This window comes from Diplodia corticola (assembly GCF_001883845.1).
Source record: "Diplodia corticola strain CBS 112549 chromosome Unknown scaffold10, whole genome shotgun sequence".
In the NCBI taxonomy this organism is placed as follows: Eukaryota; Fungi; Ascomycota; class Dothideomycetes; order Botryosphaeriales; family Botryosphaeriaceae; genus Diplodia; species Diplodia corticola.
In genome coordinates, this window is record NW_017971489.1 from 443,084 (window position 1) to 456,686 (window position 13,603).

Genomic DNA, 13,603 nt, shown 5'->3' on the forward strand with positions numbered 1-13,603 from the left:
GTGCAACGTGAGTGTGAGCCGTGGTTGAGTGCACTGCATGCGGTGGAGCGTGGGGAGAAGGCGGGGCGGGCCGCGGTGATGTCAGTGGGGCTGGGGCGGGCGTGTGGGCGGTGGATGCCTTGGAGGGTGGGATGCTGGGATGCTGGGATGCTGCGGCTGAGCGGCTCAGCCATCGTGGCCGTGGCTCAGTGGCCCGAGGTGACGCAGGCGCGCGCAGGCAGAACCCAGGCTAATAGGCAGGCGCCGGAATGTCGAGAATGCAGATGATGGGGGTCCGCGCAATCGGGGCGCTGAGGGTGCGAGCGAGCGGACGAGCCGGTAAGCCCTATAAACGGCAGCCGGCGCCCAAAGCCAGCCGAAGCCAGCCAAAGCCAGGCTCAGCGCTCACGTCCAGCCCGCGCCAGCAGCAGCGCACGCGGAGCCAGCCCTCCGCGCCCTCCGCGCGATTGACCGCGACCCGCTGATCGCCCCACGCGCCTCACTCCAGCGCGCCGAGCGGCCCTTGCAGCCCGGGGTCAACCACCTCCACTGCGCGCCGCCTCGCAGTCTACAGTGTACATACACTACATGCGCTCTGCCGCGCGGATGCATGCGATCGCGTCGGCATGGCTGACAACCCCTCGACCTCCCCGGACGCCGCCACCAAAGAAGCGCAGCAGTTCTGGGGCTACCTCTTCAGGCCCGACAAGCGCGGCACTGACCTGCTCAACCGCCTGCTCGCAGGCATCGCAGTCTACGTGGTGCGCCCTCTGCCCTTTGTTTGCCGCGCAACGCGAACTGACCAATAAATCCCAGGCCACCCATTTCGGACCCACCGAAGACTGCGCCGACATCACGCCCACCCAGCTCGCCGGCTTCTACAAGGCCGTCGGCGGCGACTATGACGTCCTCTTTGTCGACACCCCCGCGCCCTCGGTGGCCTTCATATACAAGTCGCTGGGATGCCTACATTCGCTGCAGCCCGGCCGAGAAGCCGACGGTTACAGCATCCCGACCATACCCGCCCTCAAACGCAAGGGCTTCATAACATGGCAGACCATACAGCTGCTGCTCGGCCCGGACGAGCATGTGCCGTTCCTGCAAGGTGCTGTCGAGAAGTTCGACATCGTGGATCCGGGCACCGGCAAGGTCTTCCCCAAACTGCTGCCCAAGGAGTCTTTTCCAGAAAGGCCCGACGAGGACATGCTGCGCTGGTACGAGAGCGTGTCGACCCGCCTGCGTGAGGAATGCGAAGCCGAGGAGGAACATGAGCAGCGTACTCGCACGCCGCGGTCCGGGCGGCGTGGCGATGCCGGGGATCGCTTTGACAGCGACGGGTCCAACGAAGAGAACTCGGCCGACGAGCGCACTGGCGCAGCTGCCTACTTCCGCGACCCGCTATACCGTGACCGTGGCGCCCGTCCTACCATAATCCGCCGCTTCTCACGCGCTGACTACAAGGCCCGGTCGCCCCGCGAGTTTGTGCAAGACCGCGGCCGACTGGTCGCCAACACCATAAGCCGCCACATGTGGACGCCTTGGGGCAAACCTGACAAGTACGAAAAGCGTCGGAAGAGCACTTCTCCGTATTCTGAGGACGCAGCAGGTGATTACGATGACGATGCGGACCCTACCCCCACAGGGCCGCTCCCGAGGCATTCGCATCACGTCCACGGGTCTTCGAGCCCCAAGCCACATTCCTCCCATAAACAAAGAAACGGTCCACGAAAGGCCACCTTCCGCACATACCAGAGCGAGAGTTCCTCCGATTCTGAAGATTTGCCCCGCACTTCTGAACGTCTGCCCGGAGACCACCGAACACGCCAGAACCATAACGTCCCGCTTCGCCATCGGCGCAGTCACTCCCCGCCCTCTTCGCCGCGCGAATACTTCCCACCATACGGCGATTACATTCATGGCAGAAGATATAGCCACAACAACCATGGCACCTACCCGTACACGCGTGTGTCAAATCAGCACAGGCGTACAGACTCCGATCCCCCGCTCCGTGCTACCAAGGACCATAGGGACCGGGCTGATAGAGGCAGTCCGCGCGAACGTGAGCATCATAGCCGTGACCGTGGCCGGGACCACGAACGTGCGGAGAGGGAAACTGCGCGCCAAAACCCGCGTGAACGCCGCAGTTCTCGGGAGCAGTTTATTCCCGCAGCGTCTCCTGCGCCACCGACCCCGCCCCCGATCAAGACCTACTCTGGAACCAATCTATCTGCTCTAGGTAGTGGTGGCCGCAACTCCTCGCGGCCTAGCCCTAGTGGTTTCAAGCCGACCACCGAGCCGCTATTTGCAACTCAAGTAGCACACCTCCAACCTCCGCCCACACAACTAGGTCCAAATGGGCCCAGCGTCCCCACTAGCTCTATGCAAGGGAGCCCCATCCAAGCTGCGCAGTATCCCCGCCCCGCATACTACAACGACCATGCTGGTGCCCAGCTACATGGCCGACGCCCCAGCTATCCACCGCGTGGTCCTTCAGCAACAGGTGCAGATCGGTTGCCACTTCCGGTGAGGGCTCAGAGCGTGCGATATCCTGGTAGTGCATCACCACGCTGGGCCGGCAGCAGAAACAGTAGTGTGGAAAGGGATTTCAGAGAGCCGCGAAGGGATAGAGCCAGCGGGCACAGATACGTGCAGGGCGTCGCCGGAGGCTCGTTAGATGGAGTGGGCGGACGGAGGTATCCCGTTGACGGACGGTATTAATACCAGCGGGACGAATTAATGCTCGATTGTCTCCCGCTGTTCACGCAGGTCACTGGGGCCTGGGCAATGTTACGGCAAGGGCTCAGAATGGCGGGAGCTGAAAGGGCGCATGACACGATAACGGCGAGCGCTTCTAATGTAGCCAACAAGGCGGCTATGATGACGAAACGATGGAACGTAACGGGCGTGTCTAGATCACGGATGGCTATTACGGTTTGTTTTGCAGCGACGGCAAGAGCCCCTCCCCTTCCTTCTCGTTGAGCTCGTTTCTTACATGTTCGATCTTTTCGTTTTGCTTCTCATATGTTTCTTCTATTGTCGCCCTTTGTTTTTTCGGGGCAACATTGTTTTTGCGAAGGCATCTGATACCAAACGGCAGTTGATTACATCTTTGGCAGGAGGACAGATTCATTTTGATTTTTTCACGAACCGTCAACAGACGCAGCGAACAGAGCGAGCATGGCATTTCGTTTTCTTCCTTTTTTTTTTCTGGCGTTTCCATACAGAGGCTTGGGTGCGCGTTTGGGTACCACCCGAGATTGGGACCCCGTGTGCGGAGTAAACAGACGGTGGGGTATTCTCAGCATATAATGACTTCCACGTAGCCTCATGGCCCAACATACGTATATCCGCCTTACTCATCCATGAAGATGTTTTCTCTTAGTCTTTGTGTGGTAGATTGACAATGCAAGCCTTGGAATGAATGGCGCGGTAGACGCCATGCATGGAAGTGTCCAGCAAACTGCAGTTCGACAAGCACTCAGGCCTCTAAAAGGCCTGCAGGTACTTCAATCCAACCACTATGCGATTGTTTCAACAGTGGCAGGTTCAAGGGAAGTGGTTTCATTGCTATGAACAAGGTACAAACTACGAATGTCGGTCACAAGGAGTCCCACTTGCTGTGGAGTTTCTCTGTAGAGCAAGAAGTGAGAACTATGAAGGTCCTGTCTGTTTTGCAACTTTGGATGATCTGCCGAAGCAGAGCGGTATATCCCAGCCCACAATCTGCCTTGCCACAAGACGCGACAAAAACAGACTGCTCCCCGTGAGAGGACTTGTGACGACTCCAAAAGGAGCAAGTAGCCGGTGATACAGTTGCGTGGGGGTATATAAGGAAGGATTGCCGCGATATTGTCAGCAATGCAACGCAGGCAAGTAACGAGCCGCCAGCTAGAAGCGCATTTGGTGTACCATTTGCACCATTGGAGCTGCCTGCAAAGCGGAGGATCGAAGAGCCTGAGCGACGTCGCTGTTGTGCTCTGAAAGGTGAGGCAGCAGGATGTGAAGTGTGGTGCATGCGAAGAAAAGTGAGGCGGGTTTCACGCTAGTGTCGACTAGCGTGTCGCTGAGTCAGCCGAGTTCCGTCATTCTCTTTGTAGCTTCGCCAAGCCGCGGCCAGCAACCTTTACCTTCCACCACGCGCTGCGACCGCCCCCATCCGCTCCTCTTGCGCCTCGACACCTTCGCATCGCCTGCTTCCGTCGCATCAGTGCGCCGCTTCTGATCCCCCGACTTCCGCACGCGCCGACGCCATGGGCAAGAAGAAGAGAAATCACCCAGACGTCGAGGAGATCCTCAATCGTCCTTGGTGCTATTACTGCGAGCGCGATTTCGACGACCTCAAGATCTTGATTAACCACCAGAAAGCCAAGCATTTCAAGTGCGAACGCTGCGGTCGCCGCTTGAACACCGCTGGAGGTGAGTCCACTCATGCCTGCTCGTGAGTTGAACTGACGCAGTGTAGGTCTCAATGTCCATATGACGCAGGTCCACAAGGAGACTCTCACCCAGGTTGAAAACGCGCTGCCTAATCGTCAGGGCCTCGATTATGAGATCTTCGGCATGGAAGGTGTACCCGAAGATGTCATGCAATCCCACCAACAACGCGTCCTTCAGCAGTTCTACGAGCAGCAGGCTGAGCGCCGCGCCGCCACAGGCAACCCCCCGCCTGGCTCCACACCCACCCCTGGCGGCCAGCAGCCCAAGAAACCAAAGGTCGAGACGAAGGAGGATCTGAAGGCCCGCTTGGCCGCCCATAAGGCGAAGAAAGCTCAGGAGGCGGCTGGAGGAAGCAGTGGAGACGTCACTCCCATGGGACAGGGTGGCCAAAGCCCGGCTGTAGCTCAGAGCCCCACAGCTTTTGTGAGTTCCCCACAGCTATCCCCGAGTCCGATACCTACCAGAAGAATAGCGCGGACACTGACCTGTGAATGTCTCGTAGCCGGGCGCTCAGCAGTATCCTCAGCAGCAGATGTCCTTCCCGAGTCCTACTGCAAATCCGGCTCAGGTTGCATACGCGCAGCCTTACGGTCAGCCTGGTTACTCCCCACCGCAGGCTTATCCCCCTCAGTCTTTCCCGCAGCAGCCCGGCTATGGTGCTCAACCGTTCAGCCCTAACGCGTCTTCCCCCTTCCCAGGCCAGCCCTTTGCCCAGCCCGGTGCTCAGCCGTTCCAGCCTCCATTTCAGACTGGCCCGCCTCGTCAACCGGGCTCGGGCTCGCCTCCGGCAGCCATGCCCTACGGCGCACACCTGCCTCCAAGCCGCACCCCGCCGAACAACGGTCACCCTCCGCCCAGGCAGGGAAGCTTGCCTGCTGCGCCTGGTCTGCCGCAGCGCCCAGCTTTCGGTGCCCCGCAAGTCAACCAATACCAGTTGCAGCAGATGCATCAGGGACATGTACCACCTTCAGTCACCGGCCAACACGGTCACCCAGCATCCGCTCAACTCAACGGGCATGCTGCGCAAGCTTCCCAAGGCTCGATTCCCGGTCTGGAGCAGTCTGTCGATGACCTCATTGCCAGCGCTGGCAAGCCGAGCGAAGCCACAAAGACGGCTGATTCTGAACGTGTGAGGAAGGAAGAGGAGGCCCCCAAGGCCAAGAAGGAGGTCAAGCTTGTCTACACTGATAGCGAAATGAGCCCGGAGGAGAAGATGGCCAAGCTAGCCAGGTACGCATTCAATCCCGCCGAGAGACAACAAGATGAGAAGGTGGTTGGCTCGCTTGATCCCCCGGTCACTGGCGTGGTCACTGGACAAGATGACGTGCACGACCCGTCGGGGTAGGTATTTCTTCGGTGCTGCCTCTCAGATGCTCGTGACCGCCCGGCACAACCAAACAAGTGTTGGCCCACGTATGCAAGACGACGAACAGCAAGATTCACGGCATTTGGTGCTTTTTCCTGGCACAGCTGAGCCGCCTACTTCCTTCGACGTAATGTTTTGCGCGCAATTTCGGCGACCTGCTGCAGAAAGTGGACCGAATCAGCTGAGAACAGCTAAGTTTGCTGGCATTGAGTTTCCTCGGACATGCTGTTCTAACCACGGCCGAGGGTCAATTTGCACGATTACGCGGCGATATGGAATACGGCGACCGCAGACGGCAATCAACCACAACCATTGCATCAAAGAGCTCCGTCGGTTAGTCTTCACACACGTCTGTCTCTCTGGGTAGAGGCTGATGATTGGCCGAGGTCCAGCTGCGGACGGCGGCGCTCTTGGCGTTTCGGCGACAGAGCGAGCTTCTTCATCCCCATCTCCTTGATTTTTCCCCACATGTAAGTCTTAAAACACGGTTGGTTCCTTTCCATAGCTTCTCCCGTGCTTTCCTGCGCCAGAGCTTCGGCAGGGACTTCTAATTGAAGCGGGCTGCAATATACATTGTGAGTGACATATATATCCCCGCTTGGTGCAATGCTGGTCCTTGAATATCTAAACGTGACTGGCGCTCTTGTTGGCGCGCGATCTCGAGAGGTGAGGGTCATGACTATCAATTGTACATACATACCGAAGCTGTTTGTCAGTCGCGTAACTAGAATTTGTCACATTTGCTCTTCATGACCTTCAACGCCTTGCTCTTTTTAGTCATGTTGTTCAGTACGAAGACATCATGCATATCTGCAAGTATCGTTGGAAGAAACGTACCTGGACTCGACTGGATGAAGCCACGTACCTACTCTTCAGCTGTACACATTGGCCAGTCACGGGCATCCGTTGGGTAGTCTTTCCACCAGAATGGGGAATTTCCTCCCGCTCCCGCAACGAGGGAGTTGGCCTGTGGTACCTGGAGCCGTTTGTGTACTTCTATACCCACCCACGGAAGCCCATATGGTTGGATCAAAGTGCCGTTGGAGTCCGTACGCAAGACTACGTCGTGTGTATATGTCAGGGGGAACCTGTACTACGTACGGATGGGATCCGGGAATAAGGCGGGGGCTCACCGTGTGGTGGCGATCCTTTCAGCGGGTGCAGGAACGCGGTGACTGATGACCGTGACTGGACGACGCTTTGCAGATGACGTCGGGGATCCGTCAGTGAAAATCAGCCAGATGTGTTGTTGTTCTCAGTCAGGTCGACGGGGAATCGATCCAGAAGTCGCCCGCGACGACGCCCGGTGTGTGTTGAACCATATCGGGGGGAAAATAATTGAAGCTTTTTTCGCCCTGACCGCTGCGATAGACATTCTGCATCTTGATATAACCTCCCGTCCGAATCACTGACGCATGCGTGGACGCGGTTTATACGACGACGTATAAAGGCCGGCATCTCTCGAGTTGAGTTCAAGAGGTTGAAAATAATTACCAATAGCAAGAGGTATCTATGCATGTATAATACAAAAACTGCCCAACTCGCCACCCCGCACGCCAACCGAAAAAAAAAAAATTACAAAGCACGCGACTCTATGGCATGAGGCGTTGCAGTAACAACCGCCCAATCTCATACCAAGAGCCAATTGAGAGAAGGGAGAGATAGAGGAGAGAGAGAGAGAGAGGGAGAGGAAGATGAGATAGATAAAAGAAAAACGTATACCAACGTGGGGTATTTGCTCTTCATCGGCATTGGGCCAAGAAAAAAGAAAACCATTTCACGACAAAAACATGAGAAACCAAGACCTACTACCCCGGCAGCTAATCCAATAAACCGCCGCCTCCTCCACCACCACCACCATATACAACTCTGTATCAAACGCTCCAACAACGACAGTGGCAACAACCACAACAACAACAACAACAAACTTCTCTCTACCCCCGCATTCCGTCTCCCCCCAATCTAAACGATAACGACAAGCAGCACACACTTCATCCCCAATCAATCCCCAATCCCCCCTCCCCTCCATTCTCCAACACAACCATCCCCGCAACAACCAACAACCCAACCTCCACCCAAACCCAAACCTAAACCTTCTCCTTCTCCCCCCTCTCCGCCATCCTCCCCGCCGCATCCTCATCCCCACTGACGCTCCCACCATTCACGCTGCCCCCACCGCTGCTCGTCGCGCTCCCCCCACCGACGCTGCCCGCGCTCCGCCGGGAAAAGCTGTCCTTCATGATCAACTCGCCGCCATCATCGTCATCGTCGTCATCATCGTCGTCGTCGTCATCGGTGCTATCGTCATCGTCGTCGTCGCCGTCTCGTCCGGTGGTGCCGATGAAGAGCTTGCTGAAGCGGCTGGGGTCGTTGTAGCGGTCGGTTGTCCAGTCCTTGCCGGGGTGGTATTGGTGTTGTTGTTGAGCGGGTTGTTGGTTCTGGTGCTGCTGTTGTTGGTCTTGGTGCTGTTGGTTTTGGTCTTGCTGGTCTTGCCCTTGCTCTTGCTGCTGCTCTTGCTGTTGTTGTTGCTCTTGTTTCTGCTCTTGCTTCTGCTGGCGCTTCCGTTCGGCGAGGCGGGCCGCGAATTGGCGACGGGCGCGGGACGGGGGGATCTGGAGAGGCGCGGGGGCGGGGACACTGGCCGAGGCATCGGGGCTGCCGGCGGCGGCATCGATGTTGTTGGCGGCGTCATCAGGGTTTGGCTGTGGGTTGAGAGAGAAGAAAACAGTCAGCCTGGGCTCTCTAGACATTGGCAAAAAGTTCTTTCTCTTGGCTTTTCTTTTTTGTGGCAGAAACAGTGTGCGTGATGAGGGTGAAATGTCTATACGTATCAGGAAGGAGAGGTGGTGCGATAGAGAGAGATGTATAGAGAAAGATGTGTGGTCAGGCATGACCACGGGGTGTGGCAAGGATAGCAGAAGGCGCAAAGGTGAGGGATATATCGTAGGGTATTCTCCAAACATGCTCGTTCCACCGTTGTCATCCGTGGGTCGTCTACATTAATCTAAGGCAATAATACAGAGAGGAAGGGGGAAGGAAAGAGATGATGGTATCTCAACAGTGACCTCAGTCGTTTGCGCGCCCAGAGAGAAAGGATACACTGGCTATCGATGTTCGGTGGCATACATGCGACGTGCGGGGGGGACGTGACTGTGCGGAGCAGCCAATACGGTGTCCAGCAGCAGCAGCAGCGTCCCACTCGTGTGCACAGAGGTAGTGAAGAAGACATGAACAACGCACCAACGCGGTAAGCGCACTGTATCATCGATACTCCATCTCAACGTCTTCAAATGAGAGTTCACCCACTTGGTCCGAGTCGCTCACATGCGGCGTTGTCTGCCGCTCGCCCTCGCCCTCCTCCATGTCCTCGTCTTCCTCGTCGCTTGAGTTGTTGAAGCCGCTAAGCAGGCTACCGCCGCTGAGGCCGTATCCGCCTCCTGAGCCAGTGAGCTCCATGCTGTCTAGGCCGACAGAGCCGTTTCCACCCAGGCCGGCGCTGGCTAGAGAAGAGTTGCCGAACCCTGAAGCTGCGTTGACGGCGTTGAGTACGGCCTGGCGCGGCCCCACAGCCATGTCTGGACGGACACCTCCAAGAATGGCGTTGTCCCGCTCACGGGTTTCTGCCAGCGTGTGTTCGACGTAGTCGGTCCACTGTTGGTTGATCACCTTCTCAAGGACGGACAGCGAAAGAAGCTCCGGAGGGTGTCTCTCGGTGAACTTGACGACCTCTTCTGCAATCAAAGTCAGATGACCCATGTAGCCCAGACGCATGTTGGTCTCGGCCTGAGACTTGTCACTGGCCTGCTGGCCTTCAATGATCCTCTCCGTGATCCTGCCAGTCTCAAACAAATCGATGGCCAGAGCACGGTTGTAGCCACGCTCCATCTGGCCATTGAAAACCTGCTGAACAACGTCATACACAACGTTGTGGAGGAAGTTGTTCCACGGGAAGCGGAAGAAGAAATCCTAGACCCAAGGTCAGTGGGGGGGAGGGCAGCGGGAAACGAGCCAATACATACAAGGATCGTTGGAACAACCCGGTGCTCAACAAACATGATCTTGAGCAAGTCGCCGACGACGGGTGTCCCATCGACGTCAACTTCATATTGCGACCGTTGTGAGCTCGAGAAATCAACAGGCTGTTCCGAAAGCAGCTCGTCTTCGGCGGGGTTGGTGCCCGCAGCTTCATCCGTACTCTTGGTTGCGTCACCGTTCTCAGACTTCTTGGAGAAAAGCGGAGCGGGCTTGTCCTCAGGACGAGGTGAAATGGCTTCGGAAGTCTCATTTGCCTCGCTCGTTTGGTTGAGTTGCTGTGTTAAGAGAGACACAGACTGCTTGCTGGCGTCTGCCTCTCCCTCTGCCTTCTCAGTAGATGAGGAGTCCGTCATGGTAGCGTCCTCTTTCTTCTCTAGATCGAGGCCACCGACCTTGTCCGTCAGACTAGCAGCTGTTGGGGAATCCGCTTCCTCGCTCGCTGCAGGAGCGGCTGGCTTATCCGACAACGGTTCGTCGACGAGCTCTGGCTCTTTCTCAGTATGAAGAGCACGGGGAGGTAGCTTGGGTGATCTCTCCAGAGGCTCGCCAATTTCGGCCTTCTCACCCTCCTTACCCTCCTCAGGCTCGGCTTCCGAGGCGGCAACTTCTTCAAAGTCCTCATCCTTGACGTTGTTCTGGACTTCGAGCTTCTTGACTTCCTCGGGAGCCTCGCTTGATGGAGCGCGTGCATGATGGAAGCCATGGCTGTCGACACTGGTGCCGAATTCATTGTCAAGCACCGAGTGCTCTTCGCCCTCTTTGGCCGATGTGAGCTTGCCTTCGGCCTTTAAGCGCTCTCTGTCGGCATCTCTGGCTCTTACGGCAGCTTCGCTTCCGCGTTCATTCAGAAGAGCCATGTTGCTGCAATGCAAAAGCTCTGCCATCAGCTCGCAGGTCTTGAACCTGTCAAAACCAAGAGGCTCAATCTTGCCACCGAATGCAGCCTTCAATTCACGTTGTTTCGTAGTCGTGGTTCCATCTTCGTTCGTGACCGTCTCGGTAGCATTGTTGACCAAAGCCATGAAGTCGGGCACATGGTTCGCGAATTGGCGGAGGAGGGTTCCGAGATAGATGGGGTCAGAGCTTCGCGGGACAGGGCCCGTCTGGTTTTCCATGTCGTAATCCGAATTGTTTTTCCGGATGACTTCGATGACGATGCCCACGCCAACGGTCAAAGGATTGCCACCTCGTAGCATCTCAGTGATGAGGCGCTTGATGCAGGGGTCAGAAACCAGCTGTCTCGTCAATTCATTCGGTCCAATCACAGTCTGATCCTGGGTGGTAGCGTTGGCGGAAATGGTGATGATGGCCTTCAGGAAGTCACCGGCGGATGTCTGAGCTGAAGCATTGTGGTCTGGGGAGAGGAATGATAGCAGGGTGGGAATCAATTCGTGTTGTTGGAGCCACTGTCGGATTGTCAGCATCCCCAGCGATGACGGAGCAGATGATACGCACGTCGATGATGCCCTGACCTCCATCAGCCTTCTCCAAGCTTATAATCTTCAGCAACAGGTCCATGACCATGGGGCAGTCGACGTGCTGAAGCATGTCGGGCACAATGTTGTCAATCGACTTGAAGAACTCAAGCATGTCATGCGTCTTGCGGTCCAGCAGAGACTCGTTGACCTTGGTGAAGTAGCCGGCTTGCACGGGGTCCAGCGGTGCAGGGTGCTTGAGGTATTCCCAAAACTTGCGCAGTGCGGCCTGGTTCTCGAGGACGGCCTCGGAGATGGACCAGACCTCGGACGACAGGATCTCGCAAGCGACGTAGGCGTACTTCAAGCGCTGCTTCTCCTCCTTGCCCTCTTCGTTGTCGCCCGAGTCGGACTTGATGGACCTTGACCGTGATCTTCTCTTGAAGAAAGCGCCGATGTCCGCACCGCCCTTCTCATCGCCTTCCCCTTCGGCTCCATTCTCGGATGCAGGCGATTGCAGCGGGGGCGGGGCGGGAGGAGCAATGACGAACTGCAGCAGGCGCTCCAAGATCTTGTCGTCCCGCAGATACTGTATCAGCTTGGAGTTTTGCTGCTTCAGCTCTTGGATCAAGTCCGACTCGTCGAGCAGCTCTTCGATGGTGACATCGGGCTTGTCCAAGATGGAGTCGAGGGTGGAGATGTTGGCGTAGCCGCCAAAGCGCCAGAACATGATGGCGAGGTGACGGGGTTATCGGGGCGGGATGGGTGGTGTTGGGGTGGTCGCAGCGGCGGTATCAACAGGCGGTTGCATGCGACAGCACAGCAGGCAGCGGGATGCGCGCCAACGCCGGCAAGCGGTAAGCGTGTGTCTGGGGCAGCGATGTCAATACCAATGGTGAATGGCTGCGGCGGGGCGGAATGCGCGGTACCAGGGCGACGGGCGCGCAGGCGGGCGGGCGCGGTCTGGGGAAGCTTGGGATGAGATGGGCAGGGTGGAGGTTACCGGGTGAGCGGGGGCAGGTGCGGCGGCTGGGGGTCGTGTGGGCAGCGGGCGAGGCTGGTGAGAGCAGCGCGGTCTGGAGTGTGACAGACTCAGGTCGGCAGCCGGTCACAAGGCAGAGAGCGCTCCCCAATGTCCAGAAACGAGTGGGCGTGGGAAGAGCGCGGCATGCAGCTGGCGCAGCAGCGTGACGGGCAGCGCGGCCGGCGACGGGCAAGGCGAGACAGGCGGCGGGGAGCAGTGGCTGGCGGCGGTGGTGTCGCGCGGGCTCTGATGGACGAGAGTGGTGTCGCTGGTCGAGTTCGGCGCCGGCCCTGGATTCGGCGGCGGGCGCGCCCCAGCCCAGCCCAAACACCCCGGCTGGCCACGCGGATCCAAAGAGCCAGCAGGCGCCCAAAGTGGTCGCGAGCGAGCGAGCATCAACGCCAGACGCCCCTCTGGTTCCCGCGCCCTCCAGCAGTCCGTCCCCCACGTGGCAGCATCGCCGTCCCCATCCGCACGATGAATCGCCTGTTCGGCGCAAAGAGCACTGGCCCCAAGCCCACCCTCGGCGGCGCCATCCAGAATGCACGTCATGTCTCTGCCCGGCTTTCTGCTCGCCGCTCGCTGACCCGCCGCCCAGGTCGACAGCCGCATCGAGACGATTGACGTCAAGCTCGCGAAGCTCAACGCCGAGCTGACCACCTACCAGCAGCGCCTGGCCAAGATGCGCGACGGCCCCGGCAAGACGGCCATCAAGCAGAAGGCCCTCAAGGTCCTGCAGCAGCGCAAGCTGTACGAGGGCCAGCGCGACCAGCTGCAGCAGCAGTCCTGGAACATGGAGCAGGCCACCATGATGCAGGACAACCTCAAGAACACCATGACCACCGTCGACGCCATGAAGACCACGACCAAGGAGCTGCGCAAGCAGTACGGCAAGGTCGACATCGACAAGATCGAGCGCATGCAGGATGAAATGGCCGATCTCATGGACATCGGCAACGACATCCAGGAGAGCATCAGCCGCAGCTATGACGTCCCCGAGGACGTCGACGAGGCCGAGCTCGATGCCGAGCTTGAGGCTCTCGGAGAAGAGGTCGAGCTGGACGCCATGAACGAGGCCGACGGCGTCCCGAGCTTCATGGTCGACGAGGCAAAGCCGCCGCAGTTCATCGACGAGCCCCCGGAGCCCGCCGGCAAGGTCAAAGAAGCCGCAGGCTGAGACCACATGCCGGCTTCAGCCGAGCCTCCACAACCCTCAGGAACATGAACCGAGCGACGGCAGCATCATCATGGGCATGGCGTGACGGTACTTGGGGTGCTTGGCTTGTGAGCGCAGCCTGCACGCTTCCAGTTACGGCTTCTTGGCGCACTGATGCTGATGATGCGTGT

At 58.1% G+C, this 13,603-nt stretch overlaps 5 protein-coding genes across 5 annotated transcripts; 3 read left to right on the forward strand and 2 right to left on the reverse strand.

Annotated features, from left to right (window-relative positions):
* Nucleotides 1-605: 605 nt before the first annotated feature.
* BKCO1_10000134 (hydroxyproline-rich glycoprotein dz-hrgp protein) lies at nt 606-2,697 on the forward strand (the record flags this gene model as incomplete). The annotated part of the gene is made up of 2 exons (XM_020269316.1): nt 606-740; nt 796-2,697. The coding sequence occupies 2 exons, from the start codon at nt 606-608 to the stop codon at nt 2,695-2,697; spliced, it is 2,037 nt and encodes a 678-aa protein (XP_020132975.1).
* Nucleotides 2,698-4,229: 1,532 nt separating this feature from the next.
* Nucleotides 4,230-5,761, forward strand: BKCO1_10000135 (c2h2 finger domain-containing protein; the record flags this gene model as incomplete). The annotated part of the gene is made up of 3 exons (XM_020269317.1): nt 4,230-4,395; nt 4,442-4,839; nt 4,919-5,761. The coding sequence occupies 3 exons, from the start codon at nt 4,230-4,232 to the stop codon at nt 5,759-5,761; spliced, it is 1,407 nt and encodes a 468-aa protein (XP_020132974.1).
* Nucleotides 5,762-7,869: 2,108 nt separating this feature from the next.
* Nucleotides 7,870-8,532, reverse strand: BKCO1_10000136 (uncharacterized protein; the record flags this gene model as incomplete). Its single annotated transcript, XM_020269318.1, has 1 exon — nt 7,870-8,532. The coding sequence occupies one exon, from the start codon at nt 8,530-8,532 to the stop codon at nt 7,870-7,872; it is 663 nt and encodes a 220-aa protein (XP_020132973.1).
* A 511-nt stretch (nt 8,533-9,043) lies between these two features.
* BKCO1_10000137 (sit4-associated protein) lies at nt 9,044-11,962 on the reverse strand (the record flags this gene model as incomplete). Its single annotated transcript, XM_020269319.1, has 3 exons — nt 9,044-9,748; nt 9,802-11,223; nt 11,273-11,962. 3 exons carry the CDS (start codon nt 11,960-11,962, stop codon nt 9,044-9,046), a joined length of 2,817 nt encoding a protein of 938 aa, XP_020132972.1.
* A 771-nt stretch (nt 11,963-12,733) lies between these two features.
* Nucleotides 12,734-13,433, forward strand: BKCO1_10000138 (snf7 family protein; the record flags this gene model as incomplete). The annotated part of the gene is made up of 2 exons (XM_020269320.1): nt 12,734-12,808; nt 12,855-13,433. The coding sequence occupies 2 exons, from the start codon at nt 12,734-12,736 to the stop codon at nt 13,431-13,433; spliced, it is 654 nt and encodes a 217-aa protein (XP_020132967.1).
* Between the last annotated feature and the right edge of the window lie 170 nt (nt 13,434-13,603).